Source organism: Pseudophryne corroboree, chromosome 4 (genome assembly GCF_028390025.1).
Source record: "Pseudophryne corroboree isolate aPseCor3 chromosome 4, aPseCor3.hap2, whole genome shotgun sequence".
NCBI lineage: Eukaryota > Metazoa > Chordata > Amphibia > Anura > Myobatrachidae > Pseudophryne > Pseudophryne corroboree.
In genome coordinates this window covers 209,165,995-209,190,502 of record NC_086447.1, presented here as the reverse complement: position 1 = coordinate 209,190,502, position 24,508 = coordinate 209,165,995, and the positions used below count along the sequence as shown (strand labels likewise).

General features: G+C 46.0%; 1 protein-coding gene across 1 annotated transcript in view; it reads right to left on the bottom strand.

The window, feature by feature from the left end:
- Positions 1-24,508, bottom strand: part of WDFY1 (WD repeat and FYVE domain containing 1) — a 108,655-nt gene that overhangs the window by 16,731 nt on the left and 67,416 nt on the right. The window contains exons 7-11 of the mRNA XM_063915896.1: positions 19,030-19,156; positions 18,560-18,665; positions 11,310-11,411; positions 11,096-11,226; positions 4,413-4,521 (exon numbers count right to left, since the gene is read on the bottom strand). Of these exons, the coding sequence (XP_063771966.1) occupies positions 4,413-4,521; positions 11,096-11,226; positions 11,310-11,411; positions 18,560-18,665; positions 19,030-19,156 (575 nt within the window). The remainder of the gene's footprint in view (positions 1-4,412; positions 4,522-11,095; positions 11,227-11,309; positions 11,412-18,559; positions 18,666-19,029; positions 19,157-24,508) is intronic.

The following is a 24,508-nucleotide window of genomic DNA, read 5'->3' as shown; positions in this document are numbered from 1 at the left end:
TCCCTGTCTAGGGTGTCAATATTTTCTGACAGGGAATCTGACCACGCAGCGGCAGCACTGCACATCCATGCTGACGCAATAGCTGGTCTAAGTATAATGCCTGAGTGTGTATATACAGACTTCAGGATCGCCTCCTGCTTTCTATCAGCAGGTTCCTTGAGGGCGGCCGTATCCGGAGACGGTAGTGCCACCTTTTTAGACAAACGTGTGAGCGCTTTATCCACCCTAGGGGGTGTCTCCCAACGTGACCTATCCTCTGGCGGGAAAGGGAACGCCATTAGTAACTTCTTAGAGATTACCAATCTTTTATCAGGGAAAGCCCACGCTTCTTCACACACTTCATTTAATTCTTCTGATGGGGGAAAAACTACGGGTAGTTTTTTCTCCCCAAACATAATACCCTTTTTAGTGGTACCTGGGTTTATATCAGAAATTTGTAACACCTCTTTCATTGCTTCAATCATGCAACGAATGGCCTTAGTGGACATTAGACTAGACTCATCGTCGTCGACACTGGTGTCAGTATCCGTGTCGACATCCGCGTCTGCCATCTGAGGTAGCGGGCGTTTTAGAGCCCCGATGGCCTTTGAGACGCCTGGACAGGCACGAGCTGAGAAGCCGGCTGTCCCGCATTTGGCATGTCATCAAATTTTTTGTGTAAGGAGTCGACACGTGCACGCAATTCCTTCCATAAGTCCATCCACTCAGGTGTCTGCCCCGCAGGGGGTGACATCCCTTCTATAGGCATCTGCTCCGCCTCCACATCATTATCCTCATCAAACATGTCGACACAGCCGTACCGACACACCGCACACACACAGGGAATGCTCTAACAGAGGACAGGACCCACAAAAAGCCCTTTGGGGAGACAGAGTGAGAGTATGCCAGCACACACCAGAGCGCTATATAATGCAGGGACTAACTGAATTATGTCCCCTATAGCTGCTGTTATATATACTGCGCCTAAATTTAGTGCCCCCCCCCCCTCTCTTTTTTACCCTTTTCTGTAGTGTAGACTGCAGGGGAGAGCCAGGGAGCTTCCTTCCAGCAGAGTTGTGAGGGAGAAATGGCGCCAGTGTGCTGAAGGAGATAGCTCCGCCCCTTTTTCGCTGACTTTTCTCCCGCTTTTTTATGGATTCTGGCAGGGGTGATTATCACATATATAGCCTCTGGGGCTATATATTGTGGTATTTTTGCCAGCCAAGGTGTTTTTATTGCTGCTCAGGGCGCCCCCCCCTAGCGCCCTGCACCCTCAGTGACCGGAGTGTGAAGTGTGTATGAGGAGCAATGGCGCACAGCTGCAGTGCTGTGCGCTACCTTGGTGAAGACTGATGTCTTCTGCCGCCGATTTTCCGGACCTCTTCTTGCTTCTGGCTCTGTAAGGGGGACGGCGGCGCGGCTCCGGGACCGAACACCAAGCCAGTTCCATGCGGTCGATCCCTCTGGAGCTAATGGTGTCCAGTAGCCTAAGAAGCCCAAGCTAGCTGCAAGCAGGTAGGTTCGCTTCTTCTCCCCTTAGTCCCTCGCTGCAGTGAGCCTGTTGCCAGCAGGTCTCACTGTAAAATAAAAAACCTAATTATATACTTTCTTTTTAGAAGCTCAGGAGAGCCCCTAGTGTGCATCCAACCTCGGCCGGGCACAAAATCTAACTGAGGCTTGGAGGAGGGTCATAGTGGGAGGAGCCAGTGCACACCAGGTGACCTAAAAGCTTTCTTTAGTTGTGCCCTGTCTCCTGCGGAGCCGCTATTCCCCATGGTCCTTTCGGAGTTCCCAGCATCCACTAGGACGTCAGAGAAATAAAAAAAGCCTAACAAAGTCTTTCCAGAGAAACTCAGTAGAGCTCCCCTAGTGTGTGTCCAGTCACTCCTGGGCACAGAATCTAACTGAGGTCTGGAGGAGGGGCATAGAGGGAGGAGCCAGTTCACACCCATTCAAAGTCTTATAGTGTGCCCATGTCTCCTGCGGATCCGTCTATACCCCCATGGTCCTTACGGAGTCCCCAGCATCCTCTAGGACGTATAAGAAAGGGGTGAGATGTTTATTATGAATTCTCCCCTCAGAGAGGAGAGTTAAGACAACCCACTCAGCCAGGGCTAGAAAGAATGCATGGTGACGGCGATACCAAGTTGTGGAGGGGGGAGGACACCATGCTCTGTTCCTGGACTTCCTGGTCAGTTCCAGTGGCAGAGCAGTCCATTATTCAACTAGTGGAGCCACATAAACTGCCACCCCTAAACACTGTCAAACACCGCTGGGTGTGGATCCCCTATTTGAATAATGGATTGCTCTGCAACTGACACTGGCAAGGAAGTACAGCCTTATGGTTTAGGAGATTTTGTGATGAGTCAGTGGTAATTGCATATTATATTATATATATATATATATATATATATATATATATATATATATACATACACACAAATACACACTCAGAGTGTGTGTGTGTGTGTGTGTGTGTGTGTGTGTGTGTGTGTGTGTGTGTGTGTGTATGTGTGTATATATATATATATATATATATATATATATATATATATATATATATATAGAGAGAGAGAGAGAGAGAGAGAGAGAGAGAGAGAGAGAGAGAGAGAGAGAGAGAGATGTATTTTTTTTTAATTATTATTATTTTGTATTTATTTATGTATTTCAGACATAAGTACTTACCCAACCTATTTCCGGTCAGGAGAGGTCTGAATTATCAGAGGTTAGGTTAACCTGTCACTTGCACTAAAGTCATTGCCGAACCTCTCAGAGAGCAATAGGAGGAATGAAGAGACAGATATTTTGACTCTTAAATGCATTAAAGGAAAGCTTGATAGTCAGCAACTGCTTATCTGCTGTGTAGAGTACCGACAGCTCTCCCAGTGACCTTAAGTGTGGTGCGAAAGGAGCAGCCCAAATGAGAGCGAGAAGGAAGCTAAGCAAGGAGACCTAGGGCCCTTTGGAATAGAGTCACCCTGCAAATCTTACATATTTAACATACAGTGGGCGGAGCTTGGCCTGTCGACCCAACATTTACATCACTGAGCAGGGTAGCATCAGAGACTGCCAGGGCCGAAAAGGAGGCGGATTATTCTCCTCAGCGCCAGCCTTTTGACAGCATCAATCCAGGGAAGGCCCGCCCAGAGGTGCGGCCTGACAAAGATTGGCAGCGGTGGGCAGAGCATGTCCTGTTGTAAGTGTAATTGCTGATCTTCTGTCATAAACTAACTAGTTAACTTTAGGTGTATCCCGTTGTCCAGAAAATAAGGCACAGAGACTACAGATTCCCATACAATAAAATCTCTGTGATTATACTTAAAATTCTGTGGCAAAGCACGAGTATTCAGCTAAGAATAATAGAATATAAATAGCTAGAACCTATTGTGACAGTCTCATACGCAGAGATACAGGATTGCTCTACTGGTCCTTATCATACTTCCTTTTCACACATAGTAATGGTTTCAGCCTGTGGATATAGCTTCACCTAAATCCACAGGTGTTCCCATTCTCGGGTCTCATACTCCCTTAACTCCCTCTCTCAATGCAGTTATGAGGTCTTCACTACAAGTCACCTCCACCATTAAATCCTCATTTTCTATCAGGTATGTCAGTCTCTGCGTACTCTCAAGTTATGGTGTCACTGAATTATGTTCTCACCAAAAGACACTCCAAACATTCTAGAACATAATTGTGACCGTACCTGTCACTAAAGGAAATTGAGAAAATGTATCTCCGTTATTCCAAGTATCCAGCATTTTGTTTCTTCTAGCTCTCGGTGAAAGCTGAAGCTGCTAAAGGTGGTACCTCTCTATCTTACATCATTTTAGAGGAAAATAGAATCCAGTAGTTGCATTACAACCTAACAGATGCCACAGAAGCACATGCTGCGCTTTATTATTTGGTTGTAAGTGGATATATCAGTTTCTGATGATCAGGAGAAAATCTTTAAACTTTATATTTTGCTCAATAAAGCAGCAAACATCAGAGGAAGACCTAACATGATTTATAATCATGCATTGGTCTCTTCATTCCAACCATACCACTGCACAGTAATACCAGTCGCCAATTGCTGCTTTCATAGACCAATAATGCTTCCACGTTACTGAATCCACACTGTGCCCGCCAGCAGATAAGAATGTTAATCCGCTGCCTTACATTGCAATTCTTCCTCTCACTTAAACGTAAACTAATCTGGACAGGGTCTTCATTATCTTGCATGTCAGGTAATTAATTTATTAGTATGATAATTCGCTCCATGTACAGCGAAGGGAATACTTATGCTCTTTTTAAAAATAAAGGACTCATACAGGTCCTACAGAAATACACAGCACTAAAATGACATCTGAAGCATAACAAATAATACAGATGTACAACTGTGAGGAACCTAGAAAGAACACTTTGACATGCTGCACATGCAGACCACCTCATACCTTGACTAGCCGATCTGTTCCACATGTGACCATAATCCCTCCAGAGATATCCATGGTCATGAAGCAGATGTTATGTTTACCTTCATGGAAAGTGGCCAATGACGTCCGGCTGAAAGGAAGACACGAAAATATAAATAAAAAGGAGAGAGAGAGAGAGCGAGTTGAGTCTTATGCATGTACGGGGTCATACAATTAAATATGCAAACTCGCCACCATGTGCTTGCTGTGGCAACACAGGCACGTATGATCGGTTTTTGATATAAGCTTAGCACACTCCGGAAAGCTTCTAGTTAAGCGTTTGCTGTTTTCACAACTTATGATAGACTCTTAATTGAATATAAGAGTCTACAATAAAACACTAAAAGCTACTTTACTAATATTTTTATAAAGATGCCATCTTAACCTATCTATACTGATTTATCTTTAAATATCCTCTTCTCTATTAGGGGCTGTTAAACTAAAATGCAGCATAACCCTATTGGCAGCTGCGCCCCATTATAGAATCAGTTTATCCAGTCTAAGCATATTAAAAAGATATTAAACTTCCTTTTACTTTGCCTTTTTCGGGTTGGGAATTTCTTTTTAAACCTAACTGTATGGAGTCATGGCTCTAGGACTCAGTTTTACAATTATTCTAATAACTACCTCTAAATCATTTTTAATAAAGCTCACAAAAGTAAGTAAATGTCTGTATTTCACAAGGGGACAGTGGGCATCAATGCTTTCAGGATGTAAAACATGTCCTCAAAAAATGCTGCTGTAAAGAGAGACTGGAAATAGAGTGAATGCTATCCAGCAAGATTAATTCTATTAGACTAAGAACGTTCTTTGTGCAGTATGAAGTGTGAAATGAAAGATGTAGATAAAATGTATTTGCAACACATACAGTATTCAAGGCATGTAGATGATCACTATGGATCCTATCCTCAAACACAGACTAAGGGGTTTATTTACTAAGCCTTGGATGGAGATAAACTGGATGGAGATAAAGTACCAGCCAATCAGCTCCTAAATGCGATGTTACAGGCTGTGTTTGAAAAATGACAGTTAGGAGCTGATTGGCTGGTACTTTATCTCTGTCCACTTTACCTCCATCCAAGGCTTAGTAAATAGACCCTATAGCAGGGAGTATCCAAATGTACAAAGGTCAGGCATTGTTAGAACAGTGCCAAAACACTGTGGAAGTGTGGTGACAGGAACTTGGGCACTTAAATTTATTGGCAAGATGCTGAGTCTCTCCTCCTTTATACCCCCTTGGGAGGCCAGAGAATGCCAGTTTTATCGAACAAAGCCCCAAAGAACAGAACAGGCAGAATGCGAAGGAATGGAGAAAAGCAATAGTGTTAAACAGCAATCCTAATGAGAATACCAGTAAAAAACAACGGAAAAGAACAGAAACAAAACAACATAGAGGGAGAGTGTCTAGTGTATCCCAAACAGACTGCAATAAAATTATTTAATTTAGGTACATAAATCCAATTTTCTTTGAAAGTGGATTACCATGGGGCTTTCCTATAGCTGTCCCAAAGGAAGGATGCTTAGTAGTTGCGGTCCCAATATGGCATCTTTGGATGCAAAAATAGGATTTTGGTACTTACCAGGTAAATCCTTTTCTTTGAATCCATAGGGGGCACTGGAGTACTCTTGGGATATGGACGGCTTCCGCAGGAAACAGGGCACTGAATATTTAAATTTAGAACTCTCCACCCCTCCATATCCCAGAGTACCTCAGTGTTTTTTACTGAGCCGAACAGGAGCTATAGAGAGGTTGACAATGGAGAATTACATATAACATAACAGACAACAATAAAGTTGACACATAACGTTACTGACAACTAACAGTTGACACCATAACCGATAGAACTTTATAATTTGAACCAGTCGGTGAAAGTGTGTTACCATAAGATCCCCTGAGCTTACCACAAACCAGGTAAAACTGCTCTGGGTGGGCGTCCAGTGCCCCCTATGGATTCAAAGAAAAGGATTTACAGTACCTGGTAAGTACCAAAATCCTATTTTCTTTTTCATCCACTAGGGGTCACTGGAGTACTCTTGGGACGTACCAAAGCTTCCCCCGTGGGCAGGAGAGCTGTTTGGCACCTGTAACACTATGCGGCCAAAGCTAGATGCTGATGCCGCAAACGTATCAAACTTGTAACAGCGCACAAACGTGTGCACTGATGACCATGTAGCCGCACGGCAAAGCTGCGTCGTAGAAGCTCCACGACCAGATGCCCATGAAGCTCCCACAGAACATGTGGAATGAGCTGTTACTGATGTAGGCGGCTGTAACCTAGCATAAAGGTAAGCCTGACGTATGGTCAGTTTTATCCATCTGGAAAATGTCTGCTTAGAAGCTGGCCAACCTATCCTGGCAGCATCATAGAGAACAAACAACGTATCCGTCTTACGAACTGTAGACGTTCGGGATACATAAACGCATAATGCGCGTACCACATCCAGAGTTCCAGAATGTCCTGTTAACACAGGAACTACTATTGGTTGATTGATGTGAAAAGATGACAATACCTTTGGTAAGAAAGCGGGATTCGGCCGAAGTTCCGCTCTGTCATCATGAAACACCAAATACGGTGGCTTGCATGACAAGGCACCCAAATCTGAAACACGCCTTGCCGAAGCTAAGACTAGGAGAAAAAATATTTTCCAAGTAATATCCACTTTCAAAATGTGAAGACTGTAATAAATCTAAAACCAGATTCAAGTCCCATGGCGCTGTAGGTGGAATGAATGGAGGCTGTACTCTGAGGACACCTTGCAGAAAAGTGTGTACCGACGGCAATAGAGCCAATCGTCTTTGAAAATAAATTGACAACGCAGATACCTGCACCTCTAGTGTAGATAAACGCAGTCCTCCATCTAACCCCGTCTGTAGAAATAACAAAAGACGGGATAACTTGAAAGATGATGTCGGAAACTTCTGAGTTTCACACCAACCTATATAGGCACGCCAAATTCTGTAATAATGAGCTGCCGTAACTGGCTTCCTAGCTCGTAACATGGTTGGTATAACCGATTCTGGAATGCCCTCTCTCCTTAAGAGTGCGTTCTCAATAGCCACCCCGTCAAACGCAGCCGCGCTAAATCGGGGTAAAGGAACGGACCATGTTGTAACAAGTCCGGACGTAGTGTGAGCGGCCAAGGATCGTCTGCGAGTAGTCCGCGGAGATCCGAGAACCAAGCTCTCCGAGGCCAATGAGGCGCCACTAGTATGACTGTGACGGACTCTCTTTTGATCCGTTTTAGCCACAGAGGGAGCAGCAGAAACGGTGGAAACAGATACACGAGGCTGTACGGCCACGCGATTGTGAGAGCATCCACCGCCACTGCCTTTGGATCTCTCGTTCTGGACACATACTGGGGCGTTTGGTGATTGTGGCGAGATGCCATCAGGTCCACTTGAGGGTAACCCCACCTCTGGATCAACATGTGAAACACTTCTGGTCCGGTGGAGTAGAGATGTAGGACAGGAACGTTCTGGAATCACAAACAGGAAGAAACAGGAAGCATGGTTAAAATGGCCCCCATGCCATGCTTACAGTTATAATCACAGGTCAGGTTACAATACATGCCTTTATAACCTGTACCTGACTGCAGTTTAATATAGGCTCAATAGTCTATTAATATAACCTATGGTGCCTATGGTGCATATGAAATCTGGCAGCCTGTCATGCAGCCTATTCTTCCCATATAAGTTTTTCTCCCTTGCAGCAGCGCTCAATTGAGGATTCGAGCTACTTCCCGCATTGCCCTGCGGCTTCTCGTTCCTCCTTCAAAGAAAAAGTGTGGGATCCCCACACAAGCCTTGTTAGTGCATGAGCACAGAAAAAACACTGAGGTACTCTGGGATATGGAGGGGTGGAGAGTTCTAAATTTAAATATTCAGTGCCCTGTTTCCTGCGGAAGCCGTCCATATCCCAAGAGTACTCCAGTGACCCCTAGTGGATGAAAAGGAAAATATGGTCTCTCTAAATTTTGTAAAGATGGGCACTGAAGACCAGGTGGCCACCTGCTGGGCAAAGGCCCCATGCCACATTACCGAGAAGGCTTTCACTGATCCAATTCTCCAGAAAGGGCAGTCCTGCCTAAAGAAAAATGACCAAAATAATTCACTTCAGTGAAGCTGGTCAACTTTTCTTGTGGGCATCATAAAAAATACAGGTCATCTGTCCTGAACAAGTTCTGGCTCATATGGACATACATATTGAATGATCCGTCAAAGTGATCCCTTTCTTCAATGTCCCGATTCAGATGGGACTTCACTTGCATCGGAAAAGAATGTGATTAGTTTTAAGTTCAGCCCTGTCATCATGAAAAATTAGGAAAGGAGACCAGCAACACAGAGCCGCCAGCTCAAAAACTCAACTAGCTGACAAGATTGCTAAAAGGACAGGGACCTTCCAAGTAAGAAACTTCATCTCGGCTGTATCCGGACCGTCCTGCATAAATAGCACCATTCTGTCCATGCAAAATGAAGAGGTAGGAAGCCTTTTTGCTCCACATCAGGCACTGTAAATCTTCCAAACACTTGTAATTTTGGTCCAAAATAGGATTTTGAGCCTTGTTAATACTCTGAACCACCCTAAGTAAAACCCTTAGCTTTAGCACTTCAATGTTCATGTGATCAGAGCTCCGAGAAACAAACAAGGCATTTACCAGAAATGCCTCCGCTCACCATGTGCGTACGCAGAAGCGCTCCACCTTGTGCTTCAGAAGAGATGCCATTGTGTGCTGACATCTGGTTGTCCTCACCAGATATTAGCTGTTGAACAATGAATGAACACAATTTCCTGGGTGAAGGGTTGGTCTGAAAATCAAGTCTGCTTCCCAGTTTTCCACAACAGGGATGAAAACTGCTACAATGGCTTGAAAGATTTTCCACTCCCAACACTGCTGGTATGCCTCATAGCCAGGTTACCCTTGGTAATTTATGCAAGACACAGCTTGTAGGAATGTGGGTCTAATTCAGACCTGATCGCTAGGGTGCGTTTTTTGCATCCCTGCGATCATGTAGTCGCCGCCTACAGGGGGAGGGGGAATTCGCTGTGCAGGGGTGCTATCACATGTGCAGGAGAGCTGCACAAACAGAAGTTTGTGCAGTCTCTGCGCAGACCAGGACTTACTCTTCCAGTGTGATGATCCGAGCTGGAGCGGACGTCAGAAACCCTCCCTTCAAATGCCTGGTCCCTCTTGCGTTTCTCCGGACACCCCCCTAAAACGGTCACTGGCCACCCACAAATGGCCTCTTCCTGTCAGTCACCTTGCGATCACCTGTGCGATCGCTTTTCTCGCACGATCCCGTTGCTGTCCGGTAGTGACCTGCAAGTATTGTCTTCTGAAAAATGTTTGCTCTAGAGAACTCTATAAGCAACCACTGAATTTGTAGAGATCCTGCCAGAATCTAGGGCTAGGAGAATGCGTTTAAGATTAGAATTAGGAAAATAGGTTGTCTAAAGGCTGTTTAATCTCATCAGCAACTCACTGTAGTTATAAATAGCCTCAATACCAGAGGGGATACCAACAACTCAATCTCACTGGGAAAAATAAGGAAAAGGGTGATGCTAAAGTGCTTGTAAGGATATGCCGACCCAACTAATACCAACTCAAGATTTTATACAGGGAGAAAACAACTGGATCAGCTTCTAAACCAGGAATGTGGCGACTGACCGTTGTCCTATATGTTCATCCCCATTATTATTATTACATTTTCTTTTTAAGGCACCACAAGTGTTTCGCAGGGCCGTACAAAAGGACAGGGAGACCAAACTTAGCATTACAGTAAACAAAAAGAGTGTACAGGTAACAAAGAGCACCACAATTCTCAAAACATAATACAGCTAAAATGTAAGTAGCGAGGGAGTAATCATCTGTAGTGCACCCAAAATGGCTGCCTCACCTGGTACCTTTTGCCGGTGGGTTATGTAACCTGTGGAACTTATTAATCAAAATGGCTGCAATAACCATGCTGAAGTTCATTGTGCCTGCTATGTTCACTGTATTTCAGTTTGTTTTCTCCGTACTGTAATAGTTTTATTTTTTTATGATTCCTGTATTATGTGTTTATTTGGTTTACTGTGATAAGAAATGTATATTTTTTTATTTTATTTTATACTTGCATCATATTTTCTATTTAGATTTATTTATATTTTTTATATTATGAATAATTATGCTTTAATAAGAACATATAGTCAATGCATGTTCAACGCCTAGTGGCAGTATTTATTATCTTGCTACTGTAGTTAGCCATTAAACTGGCTTATTTTCACACAAAAAAAGTATAAAAAAAATTGTAAAATTCTAGGTGAATGGATTATTTTAGGAACATTAATTCTGCCTCATTTTACACAATTCTATAAAAAAAATCCCTTCGTCAATGTGATCCGTAAAAGGCTTTGTGTCCTGTATTACAGCGGTAGAGGACTTGATGATTCCTAGTTAGTAGTCAGGAAAGGCAGATCTCCCACCTGGAGGGTGTAGGACAGGAGGACATCCAACCAAATAAATAGCAAGGGAGTTACAGGGAAGAGAAGGATCGGTGCTCCTGATCTCTCCAGTGCCCTGTCTCCTAGGGGAAAGTGTAACCCACCCTCTGTTTGTCCCTTACTGCTAAAGGAAAATGTGTCAGAGTATGGCAATAGAATAACCCAGTATTCCATGATACTCACTCCTCATCCTTAATGGTTTCATAACAGGAGTCACAGACCCGCACTTGGAACTCAAAACCCATGATGGGATAACTGGATCTCTTGGAGCTGCATTTCCCACAGACAGCCTTTCCACACTTCCTGCAGTGGTGCTACACAAACAAGAAAGAGGAATATGACAGAGAAAAGGTGGCTAAAGGAAAATAAAAAAGACTAAAAAGAGAAAAGGACTCACTTGACGTAATCCCAGTGACCTGGTGTCCCACATCTGCTTTATGTTCCAAAAGAAAGGCTGGGCACATTTCTGGCAGGAATCACTTTCTAACCATTGAGGAGCCTTATATACAGCAAAGTTGGGAGAAAACACAGAGAGAGTGAGGGCAATCACAGCTGGGTAACTTTTCTCCATGAGATGGATACAGGGGGCATAACAGCAGCACAGCATCTATTCTCCATTTACTTACATCCATTTCTTGCACGCCGCCCAGCTTATTCTCACATTTTAGGCTAAAGCGGAGTACACACTGAGTGATATATCAGCCGCTCAATCGAACAGATAGGTTGGCGATCCGTCGGGCAGATGTGTACCCAGCTTAAGACAACATACTGGAACAGTAATTTCTTTATTACAGATGAATGTATCACGATGGTCTAGGTTTATTATCTGATGCTTCCGTATTATTTTCAATCTGAACTGGAAGGCCTGAGTGATCCTTTTAGTACCACAGGGGCAGTTTTATTCTTGTTACAGTCGTTATTAATCTTAAATGGTGCTCCGTCCAATAACCTCCTTACTGTCATGTGTTTGAGATTAGTAATGAGTGATAATAAGAATTTACTCACCGGTAATTCTATTTCTCGTAGTCCGTAGTGGATGCTGGGAACTCCGTAAGGACCATGGGGAATAGCGGGCTCCGAAGGAGGCTGGGCACTCTAGAAAGATCTTAGACTACCTGGTGTGCACTGGCTCCTCCCACTATGACCCTCCTCCAAGCCTCAGTTAGGTACTGTGCCCGGACGAGCGTACACAATAAGGAAAGATTTTGAATCCCGGGTAAGACTCATACCAGCCACACCAATCACACCGTACAACTCGTGATATGAAACACAGTTAACAGTATGAAACAATAGAGCCTCTCAACAGATGGCTCAACAATAACCCGATTTAGTTAACCATAACTATGTACAAGTATTGCAGATAAACCGCACTTGGGATGGGCGCCCAGCATCCACTACGGACTACGAGAAATAGAATTACCGGTGAGTAAATTCTTATTTTCTCTAACGTCCTAGTGGATGCTTGGAACTCCGTAAGGACCATGGGGATTATACCAAAGCTCCCAAACGGGCGGGAGAGTGCGGATGACTCTGCAGCACTGAATGAGAGAACTCCAGGTCCTCCTCAGCCAGGGTATCAAATTTGTAGAATTTTTGCAAACGTGTTTGCCCCTGACCAAGTAGCTGCTCGGCAAAGTTGTAAAGCCGAGACCTCTCGGGCAGCCGCCCAAGATGAGCCCACCTTCCTTGTGGAATGGGCATTGACAGATTTTGGCTGTGGCAGGCCTGCCACAGTATGTGCAAGCTGAATTGTACTACAAATCCAACGAGCAATAGTCTGCTTAGAAGCAGGAGCACCCAGCTTGTTAGGTGCATATAGGATAAACAGCGAGTCAGATTTTCTGACTCTAGCCGTTCTGGAAACATATATTTTCAGTGCCCTGACAACGTCTAGCAACTTGGAGTCCTCCAAGTCCCTAGTAGCCTAGGCACCACAATAGGCTGGTTCAGGTGAAACGCTGACACCACCTTTGGGAGAAACTGGGGACGAGTCCTCAATTCTGCCCTATCCATATGGAAAATCAAATAAGGGCTTTTACAAGACAAAGCCGCCAACTTTGATACTCGCCTGGCAGAAGCCAAGGCCAATAACATAACCACCTTCCACGTGAGATATTTCAGATCCACGGTTTTTAGTGGTTCAAACCAATGTGATTTTAAGAAACTCAACACCACGTTGAGATCCCAAGGTGCCACAAGAGGCACAAACGGGGGCTGACTCTGCAGCACTCCTTTTATAAAAATGTCTGAACTTCAGGTACTGAAGCTAGTTCTTTTTGAAAGAAAATCGACAGAGCCGAGATCTGTACCTTAATGGAACCCAATTTAAGGCCCATAGTCACTCCTGCTTGCAGGAAATGCAGAAATCGACCTAGTTGAAATTCCTCTGTTGGGGCCCTTTCGGCCTCACACCATGCAACATATTTTCGCCATATGCGGTGATAATGAGTTGCTGTAACCTCTTTCCTGGCTTTAGTAAGCGTAGGAATGACTTCCTCCGGAATGCCCTTTTCCTTCAGGATCCGGCGTTCAACCGTCATGCCGACAAACGCAGCTGCGGTAAGTCTTGGAACAGACAGGGCCCCTGCTGCCGCAGGTCCTGTCTGAGTGGCAGAGGCCATGGGTCCTCTGATATAAATTCTTGAAGTTCTGGGTACCAAGCTCTTCTTGGCCATCCACGAGTATCGTTCTTACTCCTCGCCTTGTTATTATTCTCAGTACCTTTGGTATGAGAGGCAGAGGGGAGAACACATAAACCGACTGGTACACCCACGGTGTTACCAGAGCGTCCATAGCTATCGCCTGAGGGTCCCTTGACCCGGTGCAATATCTTTTATAGCTTTTTGTTGAGGCGGGACGCCGTCATGTCCACCTGTGGCCTTTCCCAATGGTGTACAATCCTATTGGAAGACTTCTGGAGGAAGTCCCCATTCTCCCGGGTGGAGGTCGTGTCTGTTGAGAAGATCTGCTTCCCAGTTGTCCACTCCGGGAATGAACACTGCTGACAGTGCTAACACATGATTTTCCGCCTATCGGAGAATCCTTGTGGCTTCTGCCATCGCCATCCTGCTTCTTGTGCCGCCCTGTTGGTTTACATGGGCGACTGCCGTGATGTTGTCTGATTGGATCAGTACCGGCTGGTTTTGAAGCAGAGGCCTTGCCGGCCTCAGGGCATTGTAAATGGCCCTCAGGTCCAGAATATTTATGTGTAGGGAAATAACCTGACTTGACCAAAGTCCCTGGAAATTTCTTCCCTGTGTGACTGCCTCCCAGCCTCAAAGGCTGGAATCCATGGTCACTAGGACCTAGTCCTGTATGCCGAACCTGCGGCCCTCTTGAAGATGGGCACTCTGCAGCCACCACAGTAGAGATACCCTGGTCCTTGGAGACAGGGTTATCAGCCTATGCATCGGAAGATGCGATCCGGACCACTTGTCCAACAAGTCCCTCTGAAAAGTTCTTGTATGGAACCTGCCTAATGGGATTGCTTCGTAGGAAGCTACCATTTTTCCCAGGACTCGCGTGCAATGATGCACCGCTACCTATTTTGGCTTCAGGAGGTCTCTGACTAGAGATGACAACTCCTTGGCTTTTTCCTCCGGAAGAAACACTATTTCTGGTTTATGTCCAGAACCATCCCCAGGAACAGTAGACGTGTCATAGGAACCAGCTGTGACTTTGGACTGTTTAGAATCCAACCATGCTGTTGTAGCACTTTCCAAAATAGTGCTACCCCGACTACCAACTGCTCCTTGGACTTCGCCCTTATAACGAGATTGTCCAAGTACGGGATAATTACAACTCCCTTTTTTTGAAGGAGTATCAACATTTCGGCCATTACCTTGATAAAACACCCTCGGTGCCATGTACAGTCCAAACGGCAGTGTCTGGACTTGGTAATGGTAATCCTGTACCACAAATCTGAGGTACTCCTGGCGAGGATGGTAAATGGGGACATGCAGGTAAGCATCCTTGATGTCCCAGGATACCATGTAATCCCCCTCGTCCAGGCTTGGAATAACCGCCCTGAGCGATTCCATCTTGAACTTGAATTTTTGTGTTCAAGGATTTTAAATATAAAATGGGTCACACCGAACCATGCGGTTTCGGTACCCCAACCCGTGTGGAATAGTAACCCCGTCCTTGTTGAAGTAGGGGCACCTTGAGTATTACCTGCTGGGAATACCGCTTATTAATTGCCTCTAGCACAGCCTCCCTGCCTGAGGGAGTTGTCAGCAAGGCATATTTTAGGAAACGGCTGGGGGGAGACATCTCGAATTCCAGCTTGTACCCCTGAAATACTACTTGAAAGAAACAGGGATCCACCTGTGAGCGAGCCCACTAATTGCTGAAATTTTTGAGACGGCCCCCCACCGTACCTGGCTACACCTGTGGAGCACCCGCGTCATGGTGTGGCCTCACAGGAGGCGGGGGAAGAATCTTGATTCTGGGAACAGGCTGACTGGTGCAGCTTTTTTCCCTCTACCCTTGTCTCTGTACAGAAAGGAAGCGCCATTTGACCCGATTGCTTTTCTGAAGCCGAAAGGACTGTACCTTTGTCTGTGAGGAAACCTGAGGTAAAATTATTTCTTCCCAGCAGTTGCTGTGGATACGAGGTCCCAGAGACCATCCCCAAATAATTCCTCACCCTTATAAGGCTCTCTATGCGCTTTTTAAGTCAGCATCACCTGTCCAGTGACAGGTCTCTAATACCCTCCTGACAGAATGGACATTACATTTATTTTGGATGCCAGCCGGCAAAATATCCCTCTGTGCATCCCCCATATATAAGACGACGTCTTTAATATGTTTTTATGTTTGCCAACTAGTATCCCTGTTTGACAGGGTCACCGACCACGCTGCAGCAGCACTATCTGCAGGTCTCAGTCTAGTACCTGAGTGTGTAAATACAGACTTCAAGATAGCCTCCTGTTTTTTATCAACAGGTACCTATTAAAGTGGCCGTATCCTAAGACGGCAGTGCCACCTTTTTTGACAAACGTGTGAGCGCCTTATCCACCCTAGGGGATATCTCCCAGCGTAACTTATCCACCTGGCGGGAAAGGGTACGCCATCAGTAACTTTTTATAAATTACCAGTTTCTTAACGGGGGAACCCACGCTTTCACACACTTCATTTATTCATCTGATGGGGGAACAAAACACTGCCTGTTTTTTCTCCCCAAACCTAAAACCCATTTTTAGAGGTGCTTGGGTTAAAGTCAGAAATGTATAACACATTTTTTATTGCCGGGATCACGTCACGGATGTTCCTAGTGGATTGTGTATATGTCTCCACCTTGTCGAAACTGGAGTCAGACTCCGTGTCGACATCTGTGTCTGCCATCTGAGAGAGCGGGCGTTTTTGAGCCCCTGATGGCCTTTGAGACGCCTGGGCAGGCGCGGGCTGCGAAGCCGGCTGTCCCGCAGCTGTTACGTCATCCACCCTTTTATGTAAGGAGTTGACACTGTCGGTTAATACCTTTCACCTATCCATCCACTCTGGTGTCGGCCCCACAGGGGGCGACATCACATATATCGGCCTCTGTTCTGTCACCATATAAGCCTCCTCATTCAACATGTCGACACAGCCGTACCGACACACCGCAGACACACAGGGAATGCTCTAAACGAGGACAGGACCCACAAAAGCCCTTTGGGGGGACAGAGTAAGAGTATGCCAGCACACACCAGAGCGCTATATATATACAGGGACTAACTGAGTAATGTCCCTAATAGCTTTTATATAATATACTGTATACAGTGCCAATTTTAATGCCCCCCCTCTCTTTTCCCTCTTACTGTGCAGGGAAGAGCCAGGGAGCTTCCCTCCAGCCGAGCTGTGAGGGGAAAAATGGCGCCAGTGTGCTGAGGAGATGGGCTCCGCCCCTTTTTCGCGGCCTATTCTCCCGTTTTTTATGGAATTCTGGCAGGGGTATTTACCTCATATATAGCCCCTGGGGCCATATATTGAGGTATTTTAGCCAGCCAAGGTGTTTTTATTGCTGCCTCAGGGCGCCCCCCCCAGCGCCCTGCACCCTCAGTGACCGGAGTGTGAAGTGTGTGAGAGGAGCAATGGCGCACAGCTGCAGTGCTGTGCGCTACCTTGGTGAAGACAGAGTCTTCATGCCGCCGATTTTCCGGACCATCTTCTTGCTTCTGGCTCTGTAAGGGGGGCGGCGGCGCGGCTCCGGGACCGAACATCAAGGCTGGGCCTGCGGTCGATCCCTCTGGAGCTAATGGTGTCCAGTAGCCTAAGAAGCCCAATCCGGCTGCAAGCAGGCGAGTTCGCTTCTTCTCCCCTTAGTCCCTCGCTGCAGTGAGCCTGTTGCCAGCAGGTCTCACTGAAAATAACAAATTCTAAGACTATAACTTTCTAAGAGCTCAGGAGAGCCCCTAGTGTGCATCCAACCTCGGCCGGGCACAAAATCTAACTGAGGCTTGGAGGAGGGTCATAGTGGGAGGAGCCAGTGCACACCAGGTAGTCTAAGATCTTTCTAGAGTGCCCAGCCTCCTTCGGAGCCCGCTATTCCCCATGGTCCTTACGGAGTTCCCAGCATCCACTAGGACGTTAGAGAAAACAAGAATATCACATATGATAGTATTTATTATAGAGCAGAACATGGTATCACTTCGCTACGTAATTAAAGCGCATGCTAGAGCGCTTCCGAGGTTCATTGATCAACTCGGGAACACCTGTTGCTACTGCTGCTTATCCGGCTGAAACCCGGGTAAATCCCACATCATGCCCAGGGGAACGTACCTGGGTGAGATTATCCTAGATGAACCATTCACACCAGCACACGACCTGGCCTCAGTGTGAAAGGGGTATAAGATCACAGTTATAACTAGACCCACGTCAGTGCAGATCTATTCTTAATACCACACAAGGGATAACTGAATCGGCAAGTGGGCCTGGCTTTCACACCACAGCATCCATATCGGAGGTCATTAATATTAAACTGTAACTATAAGGATGCCGGACGTCAAAGCTAATTCTTTAGATAGGCTATGAGCAATCTTAGAAAGTTTGCTTTAAATGCCACATTAACCCACTCTCTGGCCACTGTGGTTATGATAAGTCACGTAGGTGTTGACCAATGTCATACCCACCCCCTTCCTCTGGGATCTACCCAACAAAGTGCAGCATAGGGGCTCTGTCTTTTACCTTTTTTTCCCAGATTATGTACTTTCCTTAAATTTGTACCTTAATATGCTCACAGGTACAAAAAATTGTCTATAGGATTATTATTTTCTGCCGCAAAGGGACTGGTATAAAGTAGCAGGTTTAGCCTAACAATGCGTGATGAGAGTTCAGTACAACAGACTTGCACCTTGCTTTGCTGTGCTTACAACGCTATGTTATACCAGTGTCTTTGTGACAAAAAATACACTTAGCAAATTAAGATGCAGAATTCAGGAAGCAGTACTCAAGACTGGGAATGACTATCTGTGGCGGAGCGACCAAGACAAGCCAGGTAACTAGAGCCATATGGCGTAAAAAGATGGACAAACCTACAACAGCAAAGTTGAAGCATTTACAACCTTTGTCTTTACATACACATATACTGTTTTTGATTAGTTTTTGTTTTCTTAAACAGTACTAATGTCAAATAAAGCAGAATTCAATGTATTAGAACTCTATTACCTCTTCCCTGTCAGTATCCATATTCCAGACACAGATGCCCCCATCCACTGAGCAGGAGACCAGCTGCCGTGTGAGATGCAGGTAGCACAGCCCCTGCACCTTGTCACTGACAAAGAGAAGCAAACATCACTTATAGAGGAGAAGCCAGCAACAGCTTCATCCTACTGAAGTATACATAAGGCAGCATCCTTTGTGTCACTTCAAATACAGAATATAAAAACCATCTTTTCAATTATGTACAAAGACAATTAATATAACAGCTTTCTATCTACCCATCGAAAGTAAATAATATGCTCTATAGATAATGACGTGCGCTGTGGTTGCCAATTCTTTTACGCTGGCCAGTCTAATGTATATACATACGTACAGTGAGGCCTTGGCCTAGGATCAGAGGCACTAGTTCCATATATTTCCTGTACTGAGCACAGGAACAAAGCAGCAGCTTACTTCCGGAGGAGAGGAATGCTTACTGGTGTCCTTGTAGGTTCAGTGCACGTCCTTGCCTCCCTCCAATGTCCCACAAGATAATACTCTGATCTGATGAGCCAGAGAAGAGAAACCTCTGAACAGGGTCCCAGTGGAGACAGGAGATGCTGCCTAAAAGACAGGGCAGGGGGAAAATACCTAATGAAGCAGTTTCAGTAGAATAAAACATTTTCCCGTAAACAAAACAGACCATGCACATAAAAATAAGAATTTACTTACCGATAATTCTATTTCTCGGAGTCCGTAGTGGATGCTGGGGTTCCTGAAAGGACCATGGGGAATAGCGGCTCCGCAGGAGACAGGGCACAAAAAAGTAAAGCTTTTACCAGATCAGGTGGTGTGCACTGGCTCCTCCCCCTATGACCCTCCTCCAGACTCCAGTTAGGTACTGTGCCCGGACGAGTGTACACAATAAGGGAGGCAATTTGAATCCCGGGTAAGACTCATACCAGCCACACCAATCACACCGTACAACTTGTGATCTAAACCCAGTTAACAGTATGATAACAGAAAGAGCCTCTTAAAGATGGCTCCTTAACAATATAACCCGAATTTGTTAACAATAACTATGTACAGTATTGCAGATAATCCGCACTTGGGATGGGCGCCCAGCATCCACTACGGACTCCGAGAAATAGAATTATCGGTAAGTAAATTCTTATTTTCTCTATCGTCCTAAGTGGATGCTGGGGTTCCTGAAAGGACCATGGGGATTATACCAAAGCTCCCAAACGGGCGGGAGAGTGCGGATGACTCTGCAGCACCGAATGAGAGAATTCCAAGTCCTCTTTTGCCAGGGTATCAAATTTGTAGAATTTTACAAACGTGTTTTCCCCCGACCACGTAGCTGCTCGGCAGAATTGTAATGCCGAGACCCCTCGGGCAGCCGCCCAAGATGAGCCCACCTTCCTTGTGGAATGGGCCTTAACAGATTTAGGCTGTGGCAGGCCTGCCACAGAATGAGCAAGTTGAATTGTGTTACAAATCCAACGAGCAATCGTCTGCTTAGAAGCAGGGGCACCCAACTTGTTGGGTGCATATAGTATCAACAGCGAGTCAGATTTTCTGACTTCAGCCGTCCTTGAAATGTATATTTTTAAGGCTCTGACAACGTCCAACAACTTGGAGTCCTCCAAGTCGCCAGTGGCCGCAGGCACCACAATAGGTTGGTTCAGGTGAAACGCTGATACCACCTTAGGGAGAAAATGCGGACGAGTCCTCAGTTCTGCCCTATCCGAATGGAAGATTAGATAAGGGCTTTTATAAGATAAAGCCGCCAATTCAGATACTCTCCTGGCGGAAGCCAGGGCCAGTAACATAGTCACTTTCCATGTGAGATATTTAAAATCCACCTTTTTCAATGGTTCAAACCAATGGGATTTGAGGAAATCTAAAACTACATTTAGATCCCACGGTGCCACCGGAGGCACCACAGGAGGCTGTATATGCAGTACTCCTTTAACAAAAGTCTGTACCTCAGGAACTGAGGCCAATTCTTTTTGGAAGAATATTGACAGGGCCGAAATTTGAACCTTAATAGATCTCAATTTGAGACCCATAGACAATCCTGATTGTAGGAAATGTAGGAAACGACCCAGTTGAAATTCCTCCGTCGGAACACTCCGATCCTCGCACCACGCGACATATTTTCGCCAAATGCGGTGATAATGTTTCGCGGTGACTTCCTTCCTTGCCTTAATCAAGGTAGGAATGACTTCTTCTGGAATGCCTTTCCCTTTTAGGATCTGGCGTTCAACCGCCATGCCGTCAAACGCAGCCGCGGTAAGTCTTGAAAGAGACAGGGACCCTGTTGTAGCAGGTCCCTTCTCAGAAGTAGAGGGCACGGGTCGTCCGTGACCAACTCTTGAAGTTCCGGGTACCAAGTCCTTCTTGGCCAATCCGGAGCCACTAGTATTGTTCTTACTCCTCCTCACCGTATAATCTTCAATACCTTTGGTATGAGAGGCAGAGGAGGAAACACATATACTGATTTGTACACCCAAGGTGTTACCAGTGCGTCCACAGCTATTGCCTGTGGATCTCTTGACCTGGCGCAATACTTGTCCAGTTTCTTGTTGAGGCGAGACGCCATCATGTCTACCATTGGTCTTTCCCAACAGTTTATTAGCATGTGGAAGACTTCTGGATGAAGACCCCCCTCTCCCGGGTGAATATCGTGTCTGCTGAGGAAGTCTGCTTCCCAGTTGTCCACGCCCGGGAAGAACACTGCTGACAGTGCTATTACGTGATTCTCCGCCCAGCGAAGAATCTTGGCAGCTTCTGCCATTGCACTCCTGCTTCTTGTGCCGCCCTGTCTGTTTACATGGGCGACCGCCGTGATGTTGTCCGACTGAATCAACACCGGTTTTCCTTGCAGGAGTGGTTCCGCCTGGCTTAGAGCATTTTAGATTGCTCTTAGTACCAGAATGTTTATGTGAAGAGACTTTTCCAGGTTCGTCCATACCCCCTGGAAGTTTCTTCCTTGTGTGACTGCTCCCCAACCTCTCAGGCTGGCGTCCGTGGTCACCAGGATCAAATCCTGTATGCCGAATCTGCGGCCCTCCAATAGATGAGCCTTTTGCAACCACCACAGAAGATATACCCTTGTCCTTGGCGACAGGGTTATTCGCAGGTGCATCTGAGGATGCGACCCTGACCATTTGTCCAACAGATCCCTTTGGAAAATTCTTGCATGGAATCTGCCGAATGGAATTGCTTCGTAAAAAGCCACCATTTTTCCCAGGACTCTTGTGCATTGATGTACAGACACCTTTCCTGGTTTTAGGAGGTTCCTGACAGGTCGGATAACTCCTTGGCTTTTTCCTCGGGAAGAAAAACCTTTTTCTGAACCGTGTCCAGAATCATCCCTAGGAACAGCAGACGTATCGTCGGAAAAACAGCTGCGATTCTTGGAATATTTAGAATCCAGTCGTGCCGTCGAAGAACTACTTTAGATAGTGCTCTTCCGACCTCCAACTGTTCTCTGGAACTTGCCCTTTTTAGGTCGTGCAAGTAAGGGATAATTTAGATGCCTTTTTTCTTTGAAGAAACATCTTTTCGGCCATTACCTTGGTAAAAAGGCCCGGGGTGCCGTGGATAATTCAAACGGCATCGTCTGAAACTGATATTGACAGTTCTGTACCACGAACCAGAGGTACCCTTGATGAGAAGGACAAAATTTGGACATGGAGGTAATCCTTGATGTCCAGGGACACCATATAGTCCCCTTTTTTCCGGTTCGCTATCACTGCTCTGAGTGACTTTATCTCGATTTGAACCTTTTATGTAAGTGTTCAAAACATTTTAGATTTAGACTATGTGTCACCAAGCCGTCTGGCTTCAGTACCACAATATAGTGTGGAAAAATAATACCCTTTTCCTTGTCGTAGGAGGGGTACTTTGATTATCACCTGCTGGATATACAGCTTGTGAATTGTTTCCAATGCTGCCTCCCTGTCGGAGGGAGCCGTTGGTAAAGCAGACTTCAGGAACCTGCGAGGAGAAGATGTCTCGACTCTCCAATCTTTACCCCTGGGATAATACTCGTACGATCTAGGGGTCAACTTGCGAGTGATCCCACTGCGCCCTGAGACTCTTGAGACTACCCCCCCACCTTGAGTCCGCTTGCACGGCCCCAGCGTCATGCTGAGGACTTGGCAGACGCGGTGGAGGGCTTCTTTTCCTGGGAAAGGGCTGCCTGCTGCAGTCTACTTCCCTTACCTCTATGTCTGGGCAGATATGACTGGCCTTTTGCCTGCATGCCCTCATGGGAAAGGAAAGATTGAGGCTGAAAAGACGGTGTCTTTTTTAGCTGAGATGTAACTTGGGGTAAAAAAGGTTGGATTTCCCAGCTGTTGCTGTGGTCCCCAGGTCCGATGGACCGACCCCCAAATAACTCCTTCCCTTTATACAGCAATACTTCCATCTGCCGTATGGGATCTGTATCACCTGACCACTGTCGTGTCCCTGACATCTTCTGGGAGATATGGACAACGCACTTATCTTGATGCCAGAGAGCAAATATCCCTCTGTGCATCTCACATACATATATATAGAATGCATCCTATTTTCAGTCAGGGAATCCGACCAAGCCAACCCAGCACTGCATCTCCAGGCTGATGGCGATCGCTGGTCGCAGTATAACCACCGTATGTGTGTATATACTTTTTAGGATATTTTTCCAGCTTCCTATCAGCTGGCTCCTTGAGGGCGGCCGTATCTGGAGACGGTAACGCCACTTGATAAGCGTGTGAGCGCCTTATCACCCTAAGGGGTGTTTCCCAACGTACCCTAATTTCTGGCGGGAAAGGGTATAACGCCAATATTTGCTATCGGGGTAACCCTACGCATCATCACACACTTCATTTTATTTTATCTGATTCAGGAAAAACTACAGGTAGTTTTTTCACTCCCACATAATACCCTTTCTTGTGGTACTTGTAGTATCAGAAACACGTAACACCTCCTTCATTGCCCTTAACGTGTGGCCCTAATGAGAAATACGTTTGTTTATTCACCGTCGACACTGTATTCAGTGTCCGTGTCTGTGTCTGTGTCGACCGACTGAGGTAAATGGGCGTTTTTAAAAACCCCTGACGGTGTTTCTGAGACGCCTGGACCGGTCCTAATAGATTGTCGGCCGTCTCATGTCGTCAACCGACCTTGCAGCGTGTTGACATTCTCACGTAATTCTCTAAATAAGCCATCCATTCCGGTGTCGACTCCCTAGAGAGTGACATCACCATTACAGGCAATTTCTCCGCCTCCTCACCAACATCGTCCTCATACATGTCGACACACACGTACCGACACACAGCACACACACCGGGAATGCTCTGACAGAGGACAGGACCCACTAGCCCTTTGGGGAGACAGAGGGAGAGTCTGCCAGCACACACCAAAAAACGCTATAATTATATAGGGACAACCTTATATAAGTGTTTCTCCCTTATAGCATCTTTTATATATATACAATATCGCCAAAATCAGTGCCCCCCCTCTCTGTTTTAACCCTGTTTCTGTAGTGCAGTGCAGGGGAGAGCCTGGGAGCCTTCTCTCCAGCTTTTCTGTGAGAGAAAATGGCGCTGTGTGCTGAGGAGATAGGCCCCGCCCCTTTTTCGGCGGGCTCGTCTCCCGCTATTTTTGAAGTTAGGCAGGGGTTAAATATCTCCATATAGCCTCTGTGGGCTATATGTGAGGTATTTTTTGCCTCTAATAAGGTTTTTATTTGCCTCTCAGAGCGCCCCCCCCAGCGCTCTGCACCCTCAGTGACTGTTGTGTGAAGTGTGCTGAGAGGAAAATGGCGCACAGCTGCAGTGCTGTGCGCTACCTTTATGAAGACTCAGGAGTCTTCAGCCGCCGATTTTGGACCTCTTCTCTCTTCAGCGTCTGCAAGGGGGCCGGCGGCGCGGCTCCGGTGACCATCCAGGCTGTACCTGTGATCGTCCCTCTGGAGCTAGTGTC